General features: G+C 37.6%; 2 protein-coding genes across 3 annotated transcripts in view; one reads left to right on the top strand and one right to left on the bottom strand.

Annotated features, from left to right (window-relative positions):
- The window catches only part of shroom1 (shroom family member 1), a 25,703-nt gene extending 6,167 nt beyond the window's left edge, over positions 1-19,536 (top strand). The window contains exons 2-9 of one of the 2 annotated variants that reach the window (XM_043221763.1): positions 2,791-2,965; positions 9,319-11,801; positions 11,928-11,980; positions 13,086-13,511; positions 14,415-14,906; positions 15,839-15,938; positions 16,260-16,532; positions 18,579-19,536. In XM_043221763.1, coding sequence (XP_043077698.1) covers positions 9,408-11,801; positions 11,928-11,980; positions 13,086-13,511; positions 14,415-14,906; positions 15,839-15,938; positions 16,260-16,532; positions 18,579-18,833 — 3,993 coding nt within the window. In that variant the 5' untranslated portion in view covers positions 2,791-2,965; positions 9,319-9,407 and the 3' untranslated portion in view covers positions 18,834-19,536. The remainder of the gene's footprint in view (positions 1-2,790; positions 2,966-9,318; positions 11,802-11,927; positions 11,981-13,085; positions 13,512-14,414; positions 14,907-15,838; positions 15,939-16,259; positions 16,533-18,578) is intronic. The other variant, XM_043221762.1, reaches the window with a different exon arrangement.
- A 1,896-nt stretch (positions 19,537-21,432) lies between these two features.
- On the bottom strand, positions 21,433-23,880 carry LOC122326124 (ankyrin repeat domain-containing protein SOWAHA-like). The gene has a single exon (XM_043220810.1). The coding sequence runs from the start codon at positions 23,782-23,784 to the stop codon at positions 22,507-22,509; it is 1,278 nt and encodes a 425-aa protein (XP_043076745.1). The 5' UTR covers positions 23,785-23,880; the 3' UTR covers positions 21,433-22,506.
- Between the last annotated feature and the right edge of the window lie 285 nt (positions 23,881-24,165).

Here is a 24,165-nt window from a genome sequence, read left to right as displayed (position 1 = left end):
CCATCTAACTAACGCAAAACACAATAAAAACATAATTTTTTTTTACAGCACAAGAAAATGTTTGTAACTTTTTTTTTTTTTTTTTTTTTTTTTTTTTTTTTTTTTTTTAAATGTCAAAAATCTCAAGAATGAGACTAAAATAGAAAAATGAGCTTGGTTAGTAGCTAGAATGAAGGTGTTTGTTTTATTTCAATTAGCATTTCTTTTATTTCAAGCAATGAAAATGATCTTAATATTAATTTTAGCTGATGAAAAGATTTGTTTATTTCCGTTCTTTCTATTTTGTTGTGGCTATAAAGCTCCTTAAATAACTAAAAATTCCATCTAACTAACGCAAAACACAATAAAAACATTATAATTTGTATTTTTTTGTAGCACAAGAAAATGTTTGTAACTTGTAGCGCGGAAGAGCAGATATGTGAGACACCCGAGCGACGTTAGCATGTGGGAAAATGTTTTGATCTGGCCGAGATAATATTTCTCAGGGGTGTCAGCACATGAGTTATAGTGGTTCCTGCAAACCAATCAGGGAGCGTGTGCCGCACCGTATTTCTTCAGCTTATTAAACTGTTTTTATTTGCAAGTCAAATTCAGGAGGAACGCATGCAAATGTTTGTGTCTCGGTCTTGCAACGTTGCTGTAGTTCCATGACTTCACCTTTACTTTGTTTCGTGACGGTCCTCCATCTCAAGGTCACTGAACAGGAATCCAGAAAGGAATGTTTAGTTTAGTTTAGTTATGTCTTCACCTGACTAATAAAGGCTTGGCAACAGTTAATACAAAATAGACAGCCTTCAAACTATATTTCCCCCCCGAAAAGCAAGAATAATGGATCTTTAATTAGCTTGATGAAATTAAGGCCTGCTGGACCATTACGTTTTATGCTGAAGTATTTCTAATTACAGATAAGTGTCCTGTACGTATTTCAGCAGAAATCCAATTTAGCACAATATAAAATACATATATTGTTAGTTTAGAAAATCTATAAATGCTTTTATTATATAATAATAATAATAATAATATGGGTCAAAGACGTTAAGAAAGCACATTAAATGTAAGTAAAGCGTCTACTTTTAGGGTTTCAAGTATTTTAGGGAATAAAATGTTCATATTCGGTTGAAATAATGTTGAATAAGTGTCATTCAGTGTAACACTTAGTGATGAGTATTTATGTAAAAATTCAAACAACTTTCATTTTTTCAGTGGTACATATTAAAACATGCAAGCATATTAAGTTTTACTGAGTATTAAATTTATTTTAAACATAGTTGCAAATTTAAAAACATTTAAATAAATTACAAATGCATTATTTATATATATATATATATATATATATATATATATATATATATATATATATATATATATATATATATATATATATATATATATATATATATATATATATATTTATTTATTTTATTTTATTTTATTTTATTTTATTTTTTTTTTTTTTTTTTTTAATATCAAAATGTCAATGAGAATGAGACTAAAATAGAAAAATGAGCTTGGCTAGTAGCTAGTATTTCAATTAGCATTTCTTTTATTTCAAGTAATGAAAATGACCTTGATATTAATTTTAGCTGATGAAAAGATTGTTTATTTCCGTTCTTTCTATTTCGTTGTGGCTATAGAGCTCCTCAGATGGAGTGTACCGTCTGATCGGCAGGTGAGCGTCACCTGATAGCGCCTCTACCTGACATGGCCTCTCAGAGAATGTAATGTGAGAATTTCAGCAATTTCCATTGCCCCAGTAGGATTGCTTATCTGTTTTCGAGCTTAATTTTCCAACGGAGTTGCAAAAGGAGAAAAGTGCACCTGGCAGATTTTTGTCTCGAAATACTTACCAGGCCTTAGGTGTTAAAAACAAAAAAACCATGTGGCTTGCCGTATTTTCTTGTCAAGTGTTTTCATTGAGTTCCCCTGCGAGGCTTACTAATTACGTAAGGGAGAATAAAAATGAAACTTTGTCCTCATGGGCTGTAAACAGAATATTTGTGTGCGGGTCAGCTGTCACGTAATGTGACGAGTCCTGGTCAACATTAGCACTGAAGCTGAATCATCGGAGAAAGTCGAGTGTCAACGAGCCGAGTCGACGTGACATAATACCGTGTGTGTGTTTGCGTTGCATGTGTAAGTTTATCTCGCGCATTCCCATCCCATGTAATCACTTGACCACCGATAAGGACTCAATAAGCTGTCGGCTCTCATTAGGTTACATGAGAAGTGACGAAGCACAACCACACGCTTCTCCTGAAGTATGCAGACGTCACGCCGGCTGCTTTAAATAACCATTGATCTGCCACTTTAAAGAGTCAGTATGAACCATGACTTTGCCTTAATAAACTCCTGATCTGCTGCTTATCAGTAGTTTGTAGGGTAATTGTAAAACAGAGGCTTCATTCATTCCTTCATTAACAGTTTTATTCCGAAAATATATTTTTCCTGAAAATAGACATTTTTATTATTGCACTTCTTACATATATTTATTTATATATATATATATATATATATATATATATATATATATATATATATATATTTTTTTATTATATTATTTATTTTTTTAATTTATATATATATATATATATATATATATATATATATATATATATATATATATATATATATATATATATATATATATATATATATATATATATATTTATTTATTTATTTATTTATTTATTTATTTATTTTTTCTTCTTCTTTATACAATACGGCCTATATATAGTCTATATGAAATACAGAAAACCTTTTGAATCTGAAGTACATGGTTTTGTATTCCAGGAATTCAAGGAAACCGAGCTCCATCTTTATGAGAGGATGTGAATGACTATAATCAGGGCCGTTTTGTTCTTTCTGGAGCAACTATCGGTGACACGGAAGAAAGAGGCTTTGTGACATCATTGAATTGTCCGGTGTGTCAGATCGGCGCAGCGCCTCGAGAAAGGATCGCGTCAAGGTTTTTGTGTCTTTCCCTTCATGTACCTGCTCTGTTTCCTGTGTTCTCATGGCTTCCGATTGTGAGTTTCTCGGTAATGAGAGAACCGTATCAGGGCCCGCCATTATTCCTCGCAGTATCCTTATCATGGCGGACAATAAGCATACTGGTTCTAGTCAGATCCCGCTACTTTTTATTCTGTTGTGTTCTTGTAAAGGACGGACGCTTCGTAGGCTTTAAGAAGGGCAGGATAAAGAAGTGGGCCAGTTCCTCTCCGACGGTTCGACGCATCCGTTCGCTGTCTTTTCTTACACTTGTTCACCTTGTCCAGTTACCCCAGTGAGGCCGTGTTTATCATGTGACACAAGCAGTCTCCTGGTTAACGTTTAGCCTAGTTCTTACTTGCCCTTTTTCTTGCTTTTCATTTGCGTCTGATGTTCAAAACCCCGGGGTAATAAATATAAAATAAAGCAACTCTACGTCTGAAAATGCACATTGTCGCACGCGCCTAAACACTTTGGTGGTTGAAAAATGGTACGATATAGAACAAAACATACAAATAACAGGAGAAAAATGTATCTTTGTTCATAGGTTTTTGCAATCTGCACTAACATAAACAATTAATAACAGTGTTATTATATTAACATTATAATATTAATTCCTTATTGTAAAGTTTTTACTCAATTATTGTGTTTTAGTGCATTTGAGTTGTTGTTTTGCGTGTGTGTGTGTGTGTGTCATTACATTTGACTTAGCTTTAATTGGTTGTTTGCTTGACCTATTTTTTTTTTTTTTTTTCAAAAGAAATGACTTTCAGGATTTGGGTCCAGTCGCATTTTATTCTAAACACCATGGACTTCAGCAAGTCGGATTTGTGTAGGGCGAAACTGTATAAATATTCAAATATTTCATTGCCATCCGACAGTTTTTGGCGCATTTCTGATTCTATATAATATCTCTATATAATATTGATTATGACTTAAATGTGTCAGATTCTGTTGCCCTGGTAACTTAATAAACAACAGTTTTATTAATATTAAATCTTTAAATATTGAGGAGTGCAAGCTAAGGACCCCAAATTTATTAATTGAACATTTTATAATTAGTAATAGTACCTTCAAAGTCTGGACTAAATTAATTAATTTAACCTTTAATATATAAAAACATTAACTTACCATGTTAATTAGTTGAAATCATGACTGCATATAAATTCTCATCGATATTTGTACAATGTAAAATATGTAAATTGAAATGCATAAAAGTAAATTGTAAATTAATAGTTTTTGTGTTGCGTTTTGTCTCACCAGATGAGGATATTTGTGGGATTTTTCGTAGCTGTGTTTGATTTGAACTTTATTTGTATTGAATAAACTAGAAGGATTTTCATTTTCCCTATAATTGCTTTCTCTTCTTTTTTTCTGAAATCTAAGACCATGATCCGATGGGCTTGACTCAGGTGTGCTCAGATTCAGAAAACATTATTTTAAATTGTTCGTTGTTGCGCATATGTTTTATATAAATTATGTTCCTGTATTTTTCACTTATGACTCGTTCTACAAATGCATAAGCATGCTCTTGTAAGAAAAAAAAAAAAAGTGTGCATTCCTTGTTTAGTTGGTCACGTTTCAATAGGGTTTTGGAGCATTGCCATATAGGTTTAGCAAATATTTTGCATGGCTAAAATGCCTTTTAACGAATGCTCATGCAATTATTTTCATAATTTGCATTGATCCTGCTTTATACCTTCGCTCGTTAACTGCATTAAAAGTCTGGGTCAGAAGCAATGGACATAATCCCAGACGAGGCTGGGTCGAAAATAAGTAAGAAAAGTCGCAACACGCGCAAGCGTCGTGAAAATGAATAAAAGCACAAATATATTTGATGGATGTATGACACACATGCTTTATTTCTTTTGATTCATTAAGGTGGTTATTCAGGCGAGCACATGTTGATCCTCCGGTGGTCTTGGTCTCGTGATGTGATGGAAAAGGAAGTCATGCTGTAAAGTTGCTCTTAATCCTCTCTGAATTACACCCATCCATGCTCAAATCCCCTTATTACATTTAGGCAAGCTTAGCGGACGTCTTTGTGCTCTTGCACGGTGTCGTTTCCAGCACACCTCAAACTACGCTCCATTCTGTGGCGAAAATGACTTCTTAAAGGAACACTCCACTATTTTTGAAAAGGGGCTCATTTTCCAAACTCCACTGAAAAACGGTTTAAGAGTTGAGTTTTACTTTTTTTGAATCCGTTCGGCCGATCTCTGCGTCTGGCGGTCGCACTTTTAGCCGTAGCTTAGCATAGATCATTGAATCTGATTAGACCGTTAGCGTCACGGTCAAAAATGCTGAAAGAGTTTCTATATTTTTCCTGTTTAAAACTTGACTCTTCTATTAGTGAGGAAAATGAAAAGTTGCACACGAATCAAAGAGCTTTGCCCTACAATGACTGCAGAAGGCGCAATGACATTACACAGCACTGGGGACTATTTTCAGGTTCTGCTATTGAGATTTTTTTTTTTTTTGGTCCTTGCACGTTGACTGGTAAAAAGTAAATGACATTAGAACTGTAAATGAGTGAATAATAAGTGGTTTTATAGAATCATTCATTTAAAAGATTCATTTCAAGCACCATATTCGTAAAGAAACGAATGGATCGTTGAATCACTAACTCAAATGATTTGTTTGAAAAACGATCAATTCAGGAACGAAACGCTGCCGCGTGTTGCTTTGAGATGCTCAAATGTTCTGCTTCAGCTTTGTTTAGAATTATTTTCGTCGTCTAAACGAAAAGCACGCACGAAATGTAAAACGTTTTAATAAAAATGCAATATTCTTCATCCAGTTCCACACGCTTTTCAGTCTGGTGATCTGATCTTAACTTCTTGTGTGTGATTCTGGTCAACTCTGGTAAACAGCAACCTGCTGGTTTATTGTTTTAGGTCAATAACAAATAGGCATAGTAAAAAATAAATGAATGCAATAATTAATGTTTCTATATACTTAGATGTTTCTCATTAATCATTCAATTTACAGCATTTGATGTGGAGCGAAGGGATCTAAAATACAGGTTTATAATGTTTATGTTAATGCTTTCTTTTAACTGACCAGTCATTTACATTACTTGTGAAATAATTGTATTCTTCTTGGAGTCAACTGGTGGTATATTGTTTTGTTGAGCGATCTCGTCACCCGTTCGCAGGCGGAGCGACGGAGCAGGTGATGATGGATGACGCATGACTGTTTCTAGTCTGGGTCAGGTTAAGCGTAGCTCACCTTTGTTTGTCTGAGGCTTTGGTGAATTCAGGAGTTTAACTGTCAGCTGGGAGTGGCAGAAGTAATTACAGCAGTGTTGTGCACCTGCAGGGGATTCCTCGAAAAGAGTGTTGTGTACAGAGCTGTTAGGTTGTTTAACTGTTTGGTCTTGCCAGCTAGATACAGCCATGGCCAAAAATATTGGCACCCTTGGTAAATATGATCAGAGAAGGCTGTGAAAATTGATCTGCATTGCTGATCTATTATTTAAAAAAAAATCTTTTCACTGGATAATTAGAACTTTAAATGATTTTTAAAATAGACACACGTCCTCTTTCAGGCAGTTTTGTAACATTTTATGCTGATTTGAAATTCGCAGTTATTGCCCTGATGGTGGAAACTGGAATTTTCTTAAAACCACTTTTTGTTTTTTCTCATTGTGATGAAGGATTTCTGTGGAACAGGAAGCCATGGCTAGATAATTTCACGTTCATAAGCACCCTGGAGTATTCATAATTGTGAATATGAATGGGAATATGCTTATGAGATATTTTGAACACCAGAAACCATGATGGAAATATTGCGTAGTGTAATGCTAGTAGTACTACTAATAATAATAATAAATCTATAATTAAATCATTATTTTTAAAGGAATAATTAACAGAAAAATATTTATATCTAAATACGCAACACAAACTTTCTTGAAAGAAAGAAATAAGACAATAATAAATCATTTTGATTGTCTAAAAATCAATTAATTAGAAAGGCTTTTTAATATTAATATTTGGTAAAAAAAAAAATGTTTTAGTAAAATTAAGAAAGAATTTGAAAAAAATTTAATATATTTTATAGGACCTTAAAATATAGTTTTTGTTAAATGTTTATTTAATTGCTGTTTAATATATAAGTTTCATTATTTGAATTAATTAGACATGTTTTTTAATTTAAAAGGAAAAAAACGTATTTCTTAGGGCCCTACCTTTTTATTCTTTTTTTATTTAAACTTTGTGGGAAAAGGCTTCCAAATTGTTGAAAGGAGACGCATGTAAGATTACAAAAAAAAAATCTTTCTTTTTAATCTTGTTGCTGTCTAGGAGAAACCATGGCGATTTTTCATTTGATAAAACAGTAACATTTCCTACGACAACAGCTCTACATAAGTTCTTCTTGTTCTACTAGCTCAAATGATTTTGAATGGAATAATGGGCTGGATGATGAAGCCTTTACAGTATTCGAGGGTAGGGACGGCCCATCTCTGAGAGGGTCTGTGCTGAAAACGTCCTGCTTGGCAGCGCTCTCCGTGCAGAAGACTCTGGGAATAAATGGCACCGGGGCCCTCTTTATTCTGAAGCTGGCCAGGAATGCAAGGCCTTTTTTTTCACTCCTCAGACACCATTATCAGCGGTGAAATATTCCCTCTGCTGCACCCATTGTGTGTTTGCCGGGTGGACGTCACAGGCAGGAGGCCCATCCTGCCGGCGTTTGTCTGAGGAGAGATCTGCTGCGCTGACCAAACAGCCAATCAAAGTGAACTCCAGAGGAGAATGTTTTCCAGGATATGCCTGCAGAGAAGTTTAAAGACTTTAAGACTGCTTGAAGTCTTACTCTGAGAAGCCTGGTGTAATTTCTCACTGCAGTTAGCGTGAAGTAGTATACAGAAGTATGCTACCGATTCAACCTAGCATGCTTTATAAAAGTTTATATAGAACTTCTGTAGTTTCCTCTAGCTCTTGTACAGATCATGTACAGTTCGCATTGCCCTTCCTTCCACTTGGATGTTTCTCTGTACTCATGCCCAGAACATTATGCAGCATTTCCTGCACGCAAACACCCAATACTGCAATATGTAATTAGGGCATAATGATTTCATTGTCAACCAAGAAAGCAGTGTTTATTTTCAGTTTTGAACACCATAGAGTTTATTTGCTTAATCTGGGAGCATATACTGATATTAATATTGCTTGCTATGAGTGTCTGGTAATAAAGGAATCATCGAGGTTCAAATTTAACACATTCTGTTATGGTAAAGGCTATAAAAGTAATGTCTACAGTTTGAATGGATTAAAGACTTGCATATATAAAATTTAAGGTGGTATCTTTAATAAATCTAGCATTCAGTGAATTTCTCTAAAGTACATAATCCATCTAATAGTTCCCATATGATTACTCCCAAAATGTTTCAGACTGCTGGTTAAAATTGCATTCCATACATTTTCAATCAGTCCGTCATCTAAGCAGCTGTTCCCCAGGACTCTCATTAGGTTATCATTGATCACCATGCCGCTGTTCATTAGTTGATATATTTTTTCTAAAAAGTCTAATATCTAATTACAAGCTCCTTTGTTTATAGTATCTCTACAAATATGCAGTTTAATACTTTGTTACACACTTTCCCAACAAGTTTCATCAGTTATTATATAAAAAAGAAAATGTTCCATTCCGTCATACAAGCTCTCAAGCTTCCTTGAAAGAACTTACTAGGTTAAGTCATCCTGACAGTGAGCTGGTAAATAGGGCTCAAGGAAAGCGCTTGGAATTAAAAGAATTTTGCACATGAAGGCTGAAATCAGATTGCTTCGTAATTATCTTGGGGGACTTTTAGAGTGCTGCATTGTACCAAGCACTACACTTGAATGGAGTTCAAACACATTCTTTCAGGGAAGGAAGTTGTAATTCACACACATCTCTCTCAAAGCGTTCAGGTGCGTCCTAGTTGTATTTATGCACTGTTTTAAGCCATTCTGTGGTATAGTAGTGCAAATAAAGTAAGTTGTGTCTTCACACTGAAAACGCAGCTTTCCTGACACATGACATCATGACACGTGATAAAAGGTATTTTTTCAACATTAATCAGAGCTTCTTTCCTAACCAGCTGCAATACACAACAAGTGACAGTGGATTATATTTTAGTAACAATTTATTTTTTTTGTGATGTCACGGCTGGAACAACAGCATATAAACTAAGACAATGACAATTACATGATAATGTCCGGTTTTACTGACGAGATGCACAAATATAATTTTGTTAATTCACAAAATCTGTATTGTGATGTGTATTGTGGTCATTAGTACTTTTTTTTTTACAAATGTTTTACAATTGTTTATGTTTGGTTTTCTCAGGTAACGCCAGATTCCTGTGGAGACTGTTTTGTAATTCTAATAAGGAAATATTTCAGCTGGGTCCACTTCAATTCCACTTCATATTTCCAATGGATTCCTATCATTTCCAATTTGAGAGGATGAGTAACCTTGACCTACACCCTCTGAGTCTTCCGGTCAGTCGACTTTCCCCGGCCAAGTCCAGTAGTAGTATTGATCAGTATAACCATCACCACAGCAAAGGCGACTCAGCCTATAGCTCATTCTCTGGTGGTTCCACAGTCCCTGATTACCCTTCTCCTTTTTTACTGGATGAACTCCAGTCGCAAAACTTGCACTACAAAGGTAAATATAGCCCAACCTTTCTTGATTCGGATTCCAAGAGCATGGACCACATTTACCGTTCCATGGACACTGTTGCGCAAGAACGTCACTGGAGCAGCGGGGGCTTCTCTGACATCGAAAATCAACCGGTTCATACGCATCCATTACCACCACCACCTCCTGCCCGTCTCAACAGTTTTGTAACAACCAAGAACCTTGAAAACTCAAAGGCACGTCAGAGTCCAGAAGGACAACTTGCTGACCTTTCTGCTTCGCAGCAGACAAGTAATTTAGAGGTGTGTGGTGTCCGGGCTGAGCCTGTTTATGGCCGCGCATTTTCACAGCTTAAAGATCAACTCAATCAAGACCAGGAGGACAACATGCTTGATCCACAAAAGTCTATGGGAATTTTAAATAGATTTCCCCAGGAAACCTGTCAACCAGAGCACTTGCAGCAGTCTTGGAGCAGCCGATCCGAAACCCAACGCAAGAGGTCGCATTCAGCGTATGGTGGGCCTGTTTCTGAGCACCAGTGTTTTGCGAGTTCCTGCAATAAGCCACAGAACATGATCAGTGGGAGTATTCAGCACAAAGGACAGTTTTATTTTGTTACCGGTGTCTTCAAGTCGTCTGAGCCCAGTGTTGTGCACGGTGTTGGGGATGGTGCAAGCGTGGAAACATCCAGTGAGTGGTCTTACAAAGCTCAGCGTCGAAGGCAGAGCTGTCCTGATGGTCCCAGTGGAAGACTGTTTTTCCAAGAGGAACACAAATTGAGCATTCAAAATGACATTGTGGGGCATCCTAATGACAAGGCACTTAATTCACCTTTCAAGACTTTGGAAGGTGTGGAGGACCAGAGGGTCATGAGTAGAGACACTGGCAGGCATCACTCCACCAGCCACCCTATCTTCTATTGTGGACCGGAGGACAATTCAGTTGGTATAACGATGACCCCTGCACAAATTAAGCAAGACCAGACCACTCATCCCAAGAAAGAGGAACCAATGACAAGAGCTTTAAGATGGCCCCAACTGGATATCCCAAATGACAAGATCAGCAAAGAGGCTACCCCACTGTTATATCACCTCACTGGAGCAAACAGGGCCTCATATACAGACAAGTTCAGAAACAATAATGACTCTTGTATAGAGGTCAAGAATCCAGTCTGTGTCAAAGATAAACCTGGAAATGATGAGCAAGTCTCTCCCAGCAGCGAGATGAAATCATCTAAAGAAAAGCAGCAGAGTAAATTCTTCTACCCATGCGGAACGTTAGATGACTCCTACAAGAAGTATTATAAGGAGAAACTGAAAGATGCCCAGTCCAAGGTTTTGAGGGAGACTTCATTTAAAAGGAGGGATTTGCAGCTTTCTCAGCCCCACAGGATCAAGCAGCAGACAGACAAAATGCTTTCTGTTGAACCTTCCAGTCCACCATTACAAGACAAACTGCCCAACTTGGAGACAACTCCCGTGCCACAACTGCATAGTCCTCAAGAGTACAGCAAGCACCTTGATCAGGAGATTAAAAAAGGACCAGAGAAACCACAGAATATTGCTCAACCGCAAGTGCCTCGAGTAGGGAGTAGGAAGCGTTTGACAGCAGATCAGAAGAAGCTCTCTCACTCTGAGCCTGAGAAGCTACACCAGCTGGCAGATGGACCGACTCATGTGTCCTGCCACTCTCTTGGCAATGAAACAGAAGGCCTTCTCTCTGAGGGTGATCACGGTCTAGTGGCAGCTAGACGGAAGATGTTCGAAACACGGGGACGTGCTCTGTCTGCCTCCAATTTTTCGAAATCAACTCTGAAGCACCTTCAGCATAAGGCCTTAGTGGCATACATGGAACGTAAAACTTGTCAAAAGGTCGCTGAGCCCCAGCGCCCAGTTTCACAAGTACCCAGCCACAGGAATTCAACTCCAGAGAGCTCCAGACATAATTCTGGCCTTTCAGACTCCAAGAAGCTCCACAGGCCTCTCTCCGCAGGGCAGATTCTTGACTCTGTGTCAAGTTCTGTCAAATACTCCCAGTTCATCACTGCTAACCACTCAAGGCAGGCCAGCTGGAGAGAAGAATCCTCTACAGCAGGGAAGTCGGCCTCTGTGGAGAGTCTCCTGGACCAGCCTGAACAGCCCAAATTTTTTCGAACCCGAAGCACCTCGACTCCCCATGCTTTCCAGGTATCTTATAATATTCAACAGAATTGCAGTTTTATGTGACTCTTTTAGTTAAATTAATATGATCCACGATTAACATATATTTTCATATTGCTGTGTTTGCATATTTTTTTGTCTTCTTTTCTCTAGGTTCGGAAACACCTAGATGAGTTCCCAGCCATTCATAATAAGGCTATTTCAAGGTGATTATACATTTTTTTTATTATTATGGTTGCACAGATGTCTAGGCCAAAGTCTCTTTAAGACAAGTCATGTCACTCGCTGGCCAACTTTGAAATGTCTCTTGCACATCTCTTTGTATTGGGAACATTAAATTCTCCCAAACTAAGCTTACTATTAAATTTCATACTTGAAATCGCCAATGAAATCTGTCAACAACTGTGCAATAATTGTTGTTTCTTTAGCTGAAATAGCGTTATAAAAAGTTTTTCTCAGATGAAATCAGCCAGTGCACATGCACAGTCCGTCTCAGAATGATGATTGTTTCTATAGCAACCAGAACTTCTAACAACAGATGCGGTGACTTCACAGATCAGCGATTGGCTATTTAATTTAGAAGGCGGGGCTTCTTGTGATTGATCAGCCATTTTAAGCATTGCGTTTCTTTCCCATTCGAAACATCTTGGACATTCTATATAGAGGCTAATAATTAGTATCGCCTCATTAAAGCAGTCGGAGCCAATAATTATATCCTGTCAATCAAAAGGACCAAAAAACGTGTCAGACTTATGTAGAAAATTGGGCTGAAATAATGCATTAATGCAATTTCATTTAAAAAAGTACTAACGCTCAAGTTTGCTAGGTCCGTGTTTTTTTTTTTTTTACTTTTTTTTTAAAATCTTTTTTTTACTTCTGATAAGAAAAACGGTCTCAGCTCTCAAATAATGTAGATTCATGTAAAATAATGTACAAAATCAAACAATAAATGCAGTATTGATGATCAATTATAGTTGTATAGTGTGAAATAAACATAAATGAACATCAGAAGGTATGTGTAAAAAAATATAGTACAGGTGTTTTAACTGTGAAAATGAGAGGTTTTCCTGTATAGTTGGTAAAAGTGTTTTTTCTTTAAGAAAACCAAACTATCAGTATCTGCACCAGCAGATTGCATAGAGTATAATTATAATCAGTCATCGGAATCCAAATAGTATCGGCTGAGAAATTTTGTATCCGTAGATCTGTGTTTATTATTGCCACAAATTGAATGTTATTCAGCTTAATTAAAGATGTACAACGAGACATTTAGTTCTTAATTTTTACTCAACAAAAACCCTTATTTTTCAGTGTTCAAAGTAAAGTAGAGGAAGATGCAGTAGTCTGTCACAGTCACTCAGCATCTGTCCCTGATGAGCGGCGCGAACCAGTCAGAGCTTTAAGAGGGAAATCTATGGAAGAGCTTGGTGTATCCAGGGTCACAAGGCCTGAGGTTCTCAGCAAGAGTTCAGAGCAGCTTGACCAAGTTCAGGGCAGGCAGGTCATGTCTGCTACAGAGAGGAGAAGCATGTCATTTCTTGCTGAAGGAAGGCACACACAAAGGAGGATTCCCAGCTCTGGAGAACTCAGAGATAACTCTCAGGCAGGCCCTGAGAACACGCTCTCAACCCATTCCCCAAAGCATGATGACGAAATCCATACAGCTTCACACAATGGGCGAAAAAATAAAGAAGACATGGCTCTATCGATGCACAGGCACTCCAGGCTGGAAGTCAGGTATATCTGAATCCGTTGTTGAATTTATTAATGATGGGTTGTTTTTTTTTATTAGTACTGTCTTGTTGGTTTTTTTAGTATTACATTTCGGCAAGTCTCTCACGTTCCTCTAGTTTTATATCATTGCTTCTACACAAAAAAAGGTGAACTTCGGATCATTCTAAACAAGAACCCGAGTTATCTTTTACATCTTTTGTGGGTTAGGAATTAATATTGGGTATTAAAGTTTCAAGGCTTAAACATGCGCAAGACCTGGGCTAATGGGTTCTTATTTGCAGCTTATTGCAACAACGGCTCGTTGTCTCTCTTGTGCATCAGAATACAGTAGCATCAGTGTTTCGCATTCAGAATGGTAAACTAAATACATTATAACGTCAAATATATAGCCATTCTAAAGTAAAAAGTTTTTTAAAGTCTCTAAGGCTCATCAAAGCTGCTCAAAAATGCAACACAATTTTGTAATATTATATATTAATGGAGTAGAAGAACCAGAAGACTGGAGTAATGATCCGGAAAATTGCTTCAAATGAGTAAAGTACATTAAAATCTGTTATGTTAAATTGCAATAACATTTCAAAACGTTTTTTTTTAGCATTTCTGAATTAATACAGCCATGATGGGTGTATGATCAATGAGTCGCGGTGTGTTTAACACCGTATACTTCAGCATAAAAAAAAGTAAAGGTTGATCTAGGGAAGAAAAACAAGATATGATAGCCCTTAAAAAAAAACAAGTGTAAAACTTGAGGATAAATGTGTGAAAATCCCCAAAAAAGGGCCGGTAAGCAATATCCTAGCAAGTTTTGGACCCGTCATCAAGTTTTAATGAGCAAGCACCGCTTACATAGTTATCAGTTTGTTTAATATTGTCAGTTAATATGGTGTTTATTTTGATATGTTACAGCGAGCAGCAAGATAAGAGTGAGACATCTCTCTCGGTTTCTCTCGGTCACGGAGTCACAACCGATCCCAGTCTGTGGATCTCAGCTTCTGTCGTAAATGAGACGGAGACAAACTACTTTCAAACTTTCGCTGAAGCCCAGGATGCATTGATTAGCCCATCTAATGATGAAAAAACCACAGCCATCACAACACCTCCAGAGTCCAGCCTTCTACCTGCGCTTAATAGGGAGCAAGACGGGAAGGTAAAGAAGGAAGACGTCCCTGCTGTGATGGGAGGGATCTGTCCGGTGGACAAACTAGGGTGGGAGGTGCTGGTTCGGGACGTGGTCTCGGCTGACCAATCGCTAGCTCGCATTCTTTACCCCGTAACCAATAGGAAGACGGCACTCATGCTGATGGAGCAGCTGTTATCTGAGGATACTTTTCTAATGGAGGAACACTACAAGAAAAAGCAGGAGCAGAAGGTTAATGACCCAGAAAAGGCTGATCAGAGGTGACTAATAGTGCACATCTGTCAAATACACGCATCAAAATTCTATTAAACATTATTTTTTATAGAGCTTTTTACGGTGCAAATCGTTGCAAAGCAGCTTTAAAGAAAATGTGAGTTTCAAAATCATATTTAGGGTATGTTTTAAAAGTGCGTATGCTTTTCTGTGTTTTAAATGGCTTTTTTTTACAGTCTTTAATTGTTAGAAAAACATTAACTTTTTTTTAGTAAGCTGCCTACCTAGACAGTATTTCAAGGCATCGCAGACAGATTCCTATGAACAGTAAGCTATCCAGTAAAAAAAATACATTTATTTTGTACTAAGTATAGTTCAAATCTTTTAGCGTATTTATTTACAGATAACTCGAGACTCACTGATATAAAAATTATAATTAAACTTTACTTGTGCACACTGTGCTTTCATCTGCTTTAATGTCACTTTTGATAAGGAATGAATAATCTTTTAAATGCAAAATATGTGTACGTGTACCAGAAGTGTACTTGCAGTAGTTTCACTTTAGCACAATAAAATACATTAAGTATAAGATCATTTAGCAGACTTAAGGTACACCAGTTTAGTGTATTTAAAGTGCAATCGCAGGACATTTTAAGTATATAAATATAAAAAATGTATTTGTAGTATACTTGAAATGTATTGATTCTTGGTGAAATAAATCATCCAAGCTGGGGGATGGTAGTTTTTGTTGTTATTTTTGTGTACTACCGAAATAAAGATATAATCGAATAAATAGGACCCAACATTTGTGTAATATGTATTTAGTGTTTATTTTGTTATTAACATGTTAAAACTGGACTGGAGTCTCCTGTGTGTTAATTGCATTTGGAACTGAGCTCATTTTGAGATTGATACAGTACATGCATCATATTTCACTCAAGTCAGTTTTACAATATTTCATTTCTTTTTGGTTTTAAAGCACTGAGATGCCGATAGATGACAAACCACTGAACCTTCCGCCATCGCTTCTCTCGAACCAGAACGATGCCTTGAACAACGCAGATATCATCCATAAAAAGGTACTCATACATTATTGGGCGTGTGTGTGTGTGTGTGTGTGTGTGTGTGTGTGTGTGGTGGGTGTGTGTGTGTGTGTGGTGTGTGTGTGTGTGGGGTGTGTGTGTGTGTGTCAAAATGCAAAAAAAAATGTTTTTGATTAATAAAGAATTTCTTAATGCTTACTTAATGAGTCATAGTGTTACGGATTCTAGACAAGCAGGCATCTTTACCTCACGGCTCGTAGCTCTGCGGGAAAATACAAGGGATATTTACTTCAGAAACCACGAGTACATTATCTGCTGTCCCAAATCAACACATCTCGTGTGTGTTTTCCCACACAGAGGCGGCTGATAGCACAGATAGAGCGGCGCTTGCGGGGTCTGGAGGAAGAGCGCTCGTCCGTCCGGAGCGAGGAGAAGCTGAACGGGGAGCGGGGCGACGCTCTGGAGGATCTGGTGAGAGAGAGCTGTGTGTCGGCCGAGCTGGAGCGCTACACGCAGTTCATAGAGGACCTGGAGCGTGTGGTCAGCCTGCTGCTCTGCCTGTCCGCTCGCCTGGCCCGCGTCCAGAACGCCCTGAGCACTGCCGACGACAGCGTGGACGCCGAGGAGAGAGTGAGGACGCGTGTGTGTGTGTGTGTGTGTTGAGAATGAGAATTTACCATGAAACAGACAGAAAAACTACAAAACAGAACTAAAATACAATAAAACACACACACACACACACACACACACACATATATATATATATATATATATATATATATATATATATATATATATATATATATATATTAGTGCTGTCAAATGATTATTGTCATGAATCATATCCAAAATAAAAGTTTTTGTTTGCGTAGTATATGAGCATATACTATTTATCTTTCTTATATATATATAAATATATATATATATATATATATATATATATATATATTGCATAAATTCTTATATATAAAAATTGGACTGTGTCCTGAGTGTGACATATATTCAATAAAACCACAAATGACATGATTATTGTGTAAAGAAAAATTTTACAAATAGCATGAGAGAGGTTTATCTTCAATGTTAGAAGCTTTAAAAAATAATTTATATATATATATATATATATATATATATATATATATATATATATATATATATATATATATATATATATATATATATATATATATATATATATATAAAGCCTCTATCATTAAAATAATATATGAATATATAAATAATATGAAAAATGTTCTAATTGCATTGTACATTTATATATTTATAAATTCTAATTGATTCTATGTTTCTATAATGTTTGGTTATTTCACTTTAATTGCATAGAAGATGGCATATATATATATATATATTGCAATTGAAGAAAAATTGCTAAACCTATAGAAGCCTGATAAAAATGCTCATTTTAGAATATAATTTCAGATGGTACTGATCTCTTTGTATATGAACAAAAAAAAAAATAAGGTCTGATCACCTTTTTATTGTGCAGTTTGGTAAAGCATTACGGTTAAATCATGTCAAAGTCAAACATGGGGTTTGGTGTCTGACCATTTCATTTTATAAACATGAACCTCTCCCATGGATGTTAATAACCGTTTAAGATATCTTTTATAAAACTCTGAATCAGAATAGCCAGTTATATTTCCTAAAGCGCCACAGTTCAACATAACCACTGTATATTAAAGTCTAATTAATCATTTTAAAAGAGACCTCTTTGTTTTTAATGTCTGAAGTGTCCTCTGTTGGAGTCAGGTGCTTCATCAACACTAAAGTACTGCCTCACCGAAACTATTCTGGAGTTTCGATGAGCTTTACCTGGTCATACTGCCCTCTTGTGACAAATATTTGAACGTGATCGTGATATAAAGCTGTTTTCAGTGAGGATGATGAGAAGTATGCTTACAGAGCTGTAACTCATCATATTAGAGAGCTTTCTGAAGGATCAGGACTCTGGAGACTGGAGTAATGATGCTGGAAATTCAGATTTGATCACAGGAATAAATTATATTGTTACATATATTTGCGTAGAAAACGGTTAACTTAAATTGGAATAATTTTTTCACAATATTACAGTTTTACTGGATTTTTTGTCTTACTGCCACCATTGAGCTGGAGCTGATAACTTGACGCGTATAGTAATAAATAACAACAATAATACTAGTATTACACCAAAGAAAACCAGCTGACTATAAAAACATTGACCAATCAAAAGCCATCCAGTTTTGGCGTTCATTTCTAAATGTGCATCTTAATGCATAAAGAAGAAAAAATTTTTTTTTTTTTTTTTTTTTCTCAATGAATTTGCTCCGGTTAGAGTTTTGAGGACATCTAGTGGACATTTCTGGTCTTCTCCCAAAGAATATTGTGCTTATTTTGTATAAAAATGTATTCATTTGGATTTAAACAAAAGTGAAAAGTATCTAAATCTACAAAAATAAAACATTAATATAATAGTTTCTTCATTTTTATTAAATATTTAAAAAAAATATTTCTGGATAGACATCAAATACAATATTTTTTTATTTCCAAATATTGCCAAAAATCATTAGCATGTTAAACAAAGATCATGTCCCCTTAAGGTATTTTGTACATTTACAACCATAAATATATCATAATTAATTTTAATTTTTATTTGTGACCCTTACGAGTGTCCTGCACCCACAGGAGTCTCTGGACAGCCGCCACCGTCTCCTGTGCAAACAGAGGGAGGACGCCAAAGACCTGAAGGAGAACCTGGACCGCCGGGAGCGCCTGGTCTCCACCTTCCTCTCCCGCCGGCTGACGGACGCGCAGCTGCAGGAGTACCGCCGCTTCATCCAGACCAAGGCCTCTTTGCTCATCTGTCAGAAAGACCTGGACGAGAAGCAGCGTTTAGGAGAGGAGCAGCTGGAGGCCTTACTCTGCAGCTTCCCTCCGTGAACCGCCTGGAGGTCCCGTTTGTTTCACAGAGACCGAGGCGATGCGTTTCGTTTGATATCTGAGCCGCTCTGTGAATCCCGGGGAAAGCTTTATTTAAGAGACCAGGAGCGGTTCGACGAGAGCTTCGAGAAAGAAGCGCCCGCTCGCGAGGAACCGCGAAGAACTCGGATGCTGTGATCCATCCCAAGTGTTCGTTTGTAATGATCACATCCATGCCCTTTCGTCCTGTGATTTCATATCATGCTGTCCATGTATTTAATGATCAAGTGCTTTTATTCTCTGGTGAAACGAAGGAAGTCGCTGAAATTTTGCTTAAACGCTCAAAAACAAGTAACTGCTTTTTTGTGGAAAGGAATGCGCAACGTGTCACAAGTTCAGTGAAACAAATGAAGGAAAGCTCGTTCTGGATCACATGAAGAATAGCTCATCAAATCAATCGTGTATGTTAGGTTTACCGCCGGTCGTTTTTGCTTATTAGTGTGGTTGAACTGGATCAAAGGTGAAGACGCTGTCAGTCAATAAATGGGAAAATAAAGTCGCTGTCTTTACTCGCTTGAAAAAGCAGCTTGCTTAAATGAAGTTGTTCTCTGAAGCCAGTCACTGTCATTTTCATAAAACGGCAGCAATGTAACGTTTTATTAAAAGTAATATTGCATGCGTTATCAATATTAAGTAGGGAACAATTGCATTTCCTGATAAATGCAATATAAAAAAAAAAAAATATATGCAATGCAATAAATATAATATATATATATATATATATATATATATTATATATATATAATATATATATATATATATATATATATATATATATATTATATTAAATCAGTACTGTTAAGGTTTTAGGTTAAATGACTGTAAAAACTACAACTAATATATGAAAAGTGTTGGATACAACCGAAATAAAATACTTTACCCCAATTCAGCATTTTAAAAGAATGAATACCAGAATACTGCGAAGATTGAAATGATGTCTGGTTGGTTATTGCGGTGCAAAAAAAATAAAATATGTGAAATCTATTTGAAACATTGAAACGCTGCACTAGAAGTTGAGAATATTTAATATGCATTGGTCTGAATTAATTACTAAAGACTGGGGAACAGTCTAACCTGAGCATTCGAATAATATGAGTGCTGCGCTGCCTTGCAAAACCACTGATAAATCATCCTTCCGTTCAGATAATTAATAAAGTTCTTTACCTTTGCACTTGCCCATATAACAGAGCGCGTCTCTGAACTTAGGCACTGACTAAAACGTCGCTGCTTTGCTGTTTCATGTTCAATTTATAGCTTATACACAATTCAGAAGATTATTTTAAGTTCACTCAATTAAAGTTAGGCAATAAAGCTTTCAATGATATTGTAATGCTGAATGGCTAAAATTAAAGGGAGGGCATGCATTCATCCGTGACGCTGGCCTAATAATTGTCCTGTGCTAGTAAACACAAGATGCTTTAAAATACAGCATGCCGTTTCTACATTAACTGCATAAAACTAACATTCAGAGAACTTCTCCAGAATCGAGTGTATTAGTTGTACACTTTACACTCATCCAGGGGTCTCGAAAAAATCATTAGACCGCCCAAATCAGCTCATGGTTGCGTTTTGGGTTCGCGAATGCGCCTGAAGAAATGAAATGCATGTCTTAGCTCTCCCTCGCTCATCATCAGTAGCCTCTGGGTGTTTCTGTCAAGTTCGTGTCCGAACGACATACTTCACGCTCGCCTTGCGTCCTAAGTGTTCGTTTCCCGACAGATGATGTTTTTAGGTGCATCGTGCATTAATGCAAATCTTCCTGCGAAAAGGCTTTGAAATAACACGTGATGTGTTCGGCCTAGCTCAAATAGGTCAAAATATAATTGTGTTTATTCAGATATTTCTAAATTAGCCCATTTGGCCATGCACATTTTTTATACTGCCAGGACGCATGCGAAGGTTTAAAGGGAAATGTTGAGCTCGTTATGTCCTGCTAAAAGCGAGCGCAGCCTGCCATTGCACGTCGTCTCTCTCGTAATGAAGGCTCCGGGGAGAAACACGTGACCCGTCTCGAGGGCAGAAGGTCTCTGGCTCCAGAGGGTTTTTTTTATCCATTGCATCGTGGGAACAAGAAGAGATGCGGCTGTAAGCAGAACTGCTCGCTTTCGATCTCGTCATCCACGAGGGCCCACGTGGGCTTGAACTCCCAGAACCGGCTTCCTTTCCTCAATCTAAATGGTGGCTTTTCTTGTTAACCGCGGCTGATCTCAGATCAGCAATGCAAGGGTGACCTCTAACACCGAGCGCGGTCAGCAAGACTGAGGAAACAGCTCACATGAGTCTGAATCTCTTCTTATTCATCACTGGCTCAACAAACAGTATCTCATATATATATATATATATATATATATATATATATATATATATATATATATATATAGTAGTCAACATTTGAAGTGGATCAAAACCATAGTTTTCTTGTCTTGGTGAAAAATGCATGGATTTTTTTGATCCACTTAAAATGCTGACTACTATATATATATATATATATATATATATATATATATATATATATATACACACACACAAATTAATTCATCTTTGTATGTGAAGACATTTATAAGCAAGAAAATGTATTTATTATTTAGGGATGGCACTTATATAACATTCCACAAATACAGGTTTTCCATGATCAAGGCAATACATGATTATGCATGAAAAAAAAAAGCACGTTGATCGGCATAAAACGTGACCTGAACGCGCTCGGACATTCGTTTGAACATCTGCATTGATTACAAAAACTATTCTTTCAGATTTCTCCCACCCAAGAGAACGTGTGCAGACATGTGACGCCAGAACAGAGCGATTAGGCCGCTCCTGATGAGTTACGCTCCCTCCACCCTGAGACGAAGAGCCCTCATAATCACCTCGTGATTTACAATCATCTCTAATTATTACATTTAAAAGAAAGACAACCATCTGGTAATATAAGTCTTTTGTGCTCACCACGGCTGCATTTATTTGATTTAAAATACAGTAAGAACAGTATTATGTTTTAAAATAACCATTTTCTATGTAATAAAAAGTCATTCATCAAGCTGATGAATTTTGAGCATCTTCGGTGTCCTTCAGAAATCACTCTAAGATGCTGATTTGCTGCTCAATAAAACATTTCTTATCGCAGACGATTTTGAAAACAGCTTCATATTTTTGTGCAAACTGCATAACATTCCTTTTTCATGAACAGAAATTCCAGAAGAACAACATTTTACGTGAAACTTCGATCTTTTTTAACATGCGTATTTGAATAAAAGCGGTTTGCACATCGTCGCTCATATTAAAAATGAACTTTAATCAATCAATCATTTTTATTTCTATAGCGCTTTTAACAACACAGGTTGCATCAAAGCACTGATCAAACACAAGTATTTTTGTAAGCACAATTCTTGCAGGAACTCGGATGAAAGGTGATTCGTTTAGAAACTTAATTTGAAAGAAATTGTATGGTTTGTTGTGACAGGACAACTTTTTGGATATCTGAGGGTGAGAAAAAAATCTATAAAGTTGTCCAAATGAAAATGTCCAAAAATGGGCATTTACTTAATTTTTGGCTTAAAAGAAAAATCCATTATTGCTACAAACACACTGCTTTCGACTGGTTTCGTGCTCCGGAGTCACAAACATTTACTCTCAGCTACGAAAAGACGTCCGATATCAGCCTCATTCTGTGCAGCACTGGCTCATCCCTCTCTCTGCCGTCGTCATTGGCGGAGACGATCTGGTTTCTCGCCTTGCTCTTCTTCTTCAGCCCCGTCGGATTGGCTAAGAGCTGACCTATAGAGTACTTCCGTGCATCGTACTCGTCCCGGACCTGAAGACGCGCCTCGTCCTGGCCAGCTTTCGGGTCTTTGAGAAGCCCCCTCAGCTCTCTGGAGACCCCTTTGTCCAGGTAGTGGTAGGGTTTCTTTCCGCAGTTGTCCCTTATGTTCCCGTCGGCCCCGTACTTACGGACTAGAAGGTGGATCAGGGAGAGCTGATGGTGGATGGCGGCGATGTGAAGCGGTGTGTAGCCACCGTTGGACTTGCCGTTGACATCCACCCCGTGATCGCCGTTCCTGGACACGTCAATGATTCTGCACACCATATCGGCGTTTCCGCTCTTGACCGCCCAGTGCAGGGCCGTGAACCCCGACATGAAGTCTTTCTTCTCTGCAAGCTGTCCGTCTTTTAACAGCAGGCCGTAGACTTGATTCCACTGCCCGGCTGCAGACTTCACCAGCCACTGGTGCTCCACGGGGTCGAGCGGGCAATGGTGCGACTCCTTGGGCTCGTCTGCCGGTTTGAGGGTCTTGGAGGTTCTGCGTAGCTTCGGCGAGGCTCCAGCGCCGTCCGTTCTGCTCTTGCTCTGAAGCTCTTCTCCCAAGCTCTCGGCGTTCGGCTTCTCGTAACGACGACCCGAGTCTGCTTGGGGCGCTCGTAAAGGCAGAGCATACGGTTTGTTTGCGGGGTCGGGCTTCAGCGGGACGGTGAACTGCATAGACCTTTTAGGTTTGAAGTCCACATTCTTGCTTCTTTCCAGAGCGATCTCTATCGGGGAGAGCTCTCCGCCGCCGTCCGAAGCCTTCGACGAAGATCTTCTCAGAGCTTTTGGTTCAGACTTCTTACCTTCTGCATTTTGAGTGGGTTGTTCTTCTTCTGGATGTGATCCATCTTCTTTTGGCGCGTGCTCGTCACTCGAGGCTTCTAGTAAACGATTGTACACCTTCTTTAAGACTATGTACTTGCCGTCCTCGAGTTCTTTCACAACAGCAATGTTGTTCACAAAGGTTTTGAAGAGATCCCGGTTCTGCTTCTTCTCTGCCGGATCACTGCAGTTCAGTGGCTCTTTAAACTTGCTCAGCAGATCCGAGTTTCTCACCTTTCCTTTGCCTTCTAACAGAGTCTTTAAAATCGCCTCTTGTGTCAAAGCCATTGCTTAATGCGTCCGGAATATAAACATACTGTAGCTCGACGTCTCTCGAGGACACCTGGACGGTCGCCACGCCCTTACCTGTTTTCCGGAATTAATGCAATGACACGTAAAAAAAAAAAAAAAAAAAAAAAAAGTGAGACGTGGGTGGGGGCGGAGCTCTGCAAAAGTTTGCAAACTGCCTTTAAATACAGTATTTTGCTTGTTTTAGTCTCATTTGCCAAGGATAACGTTGTTCGGCCAAGCTGGCAATTGTTACATAATTGAAAATAAAATCATATCCGTACTAATTCTAAAATGTTTCGAATTTGTATATTTGCTTGTGCTCATCCATGTGTGTTTGAACGAATCTAATGCTTGTTATTAACGGCGTGTACCGAAAAC

Source organism: Puntigrus tetrazona, chromosome 21 (genome assembly GCF_018831695.1).
Source record: "Puntigrus tetrazona isolate hp1 chromosome 21, ASM1883169v1, whole genome shotgun sequence".
In the NCBI taxonomy this organism is placed as follows: Eukaryota; Metazoa; Chordata; class Actinopteri; order Cypriniformes; family Cyprinidae; genus Puntigrus; species Puntigrus tetrazona.
This window is presented reverse-complemented; position numbering and strand designations above follow the sequence as displayed.

What these genes read in the sequence shown, in the direction of transcription:
- LOC122326124 (XM_043220810.1), bottom strand. Translation starts at nt 23,784, where the DNA reads ATGGCTTTGACACAAGAGGCGATTTTAAAGACTCTGTTAGAAGGCAAA.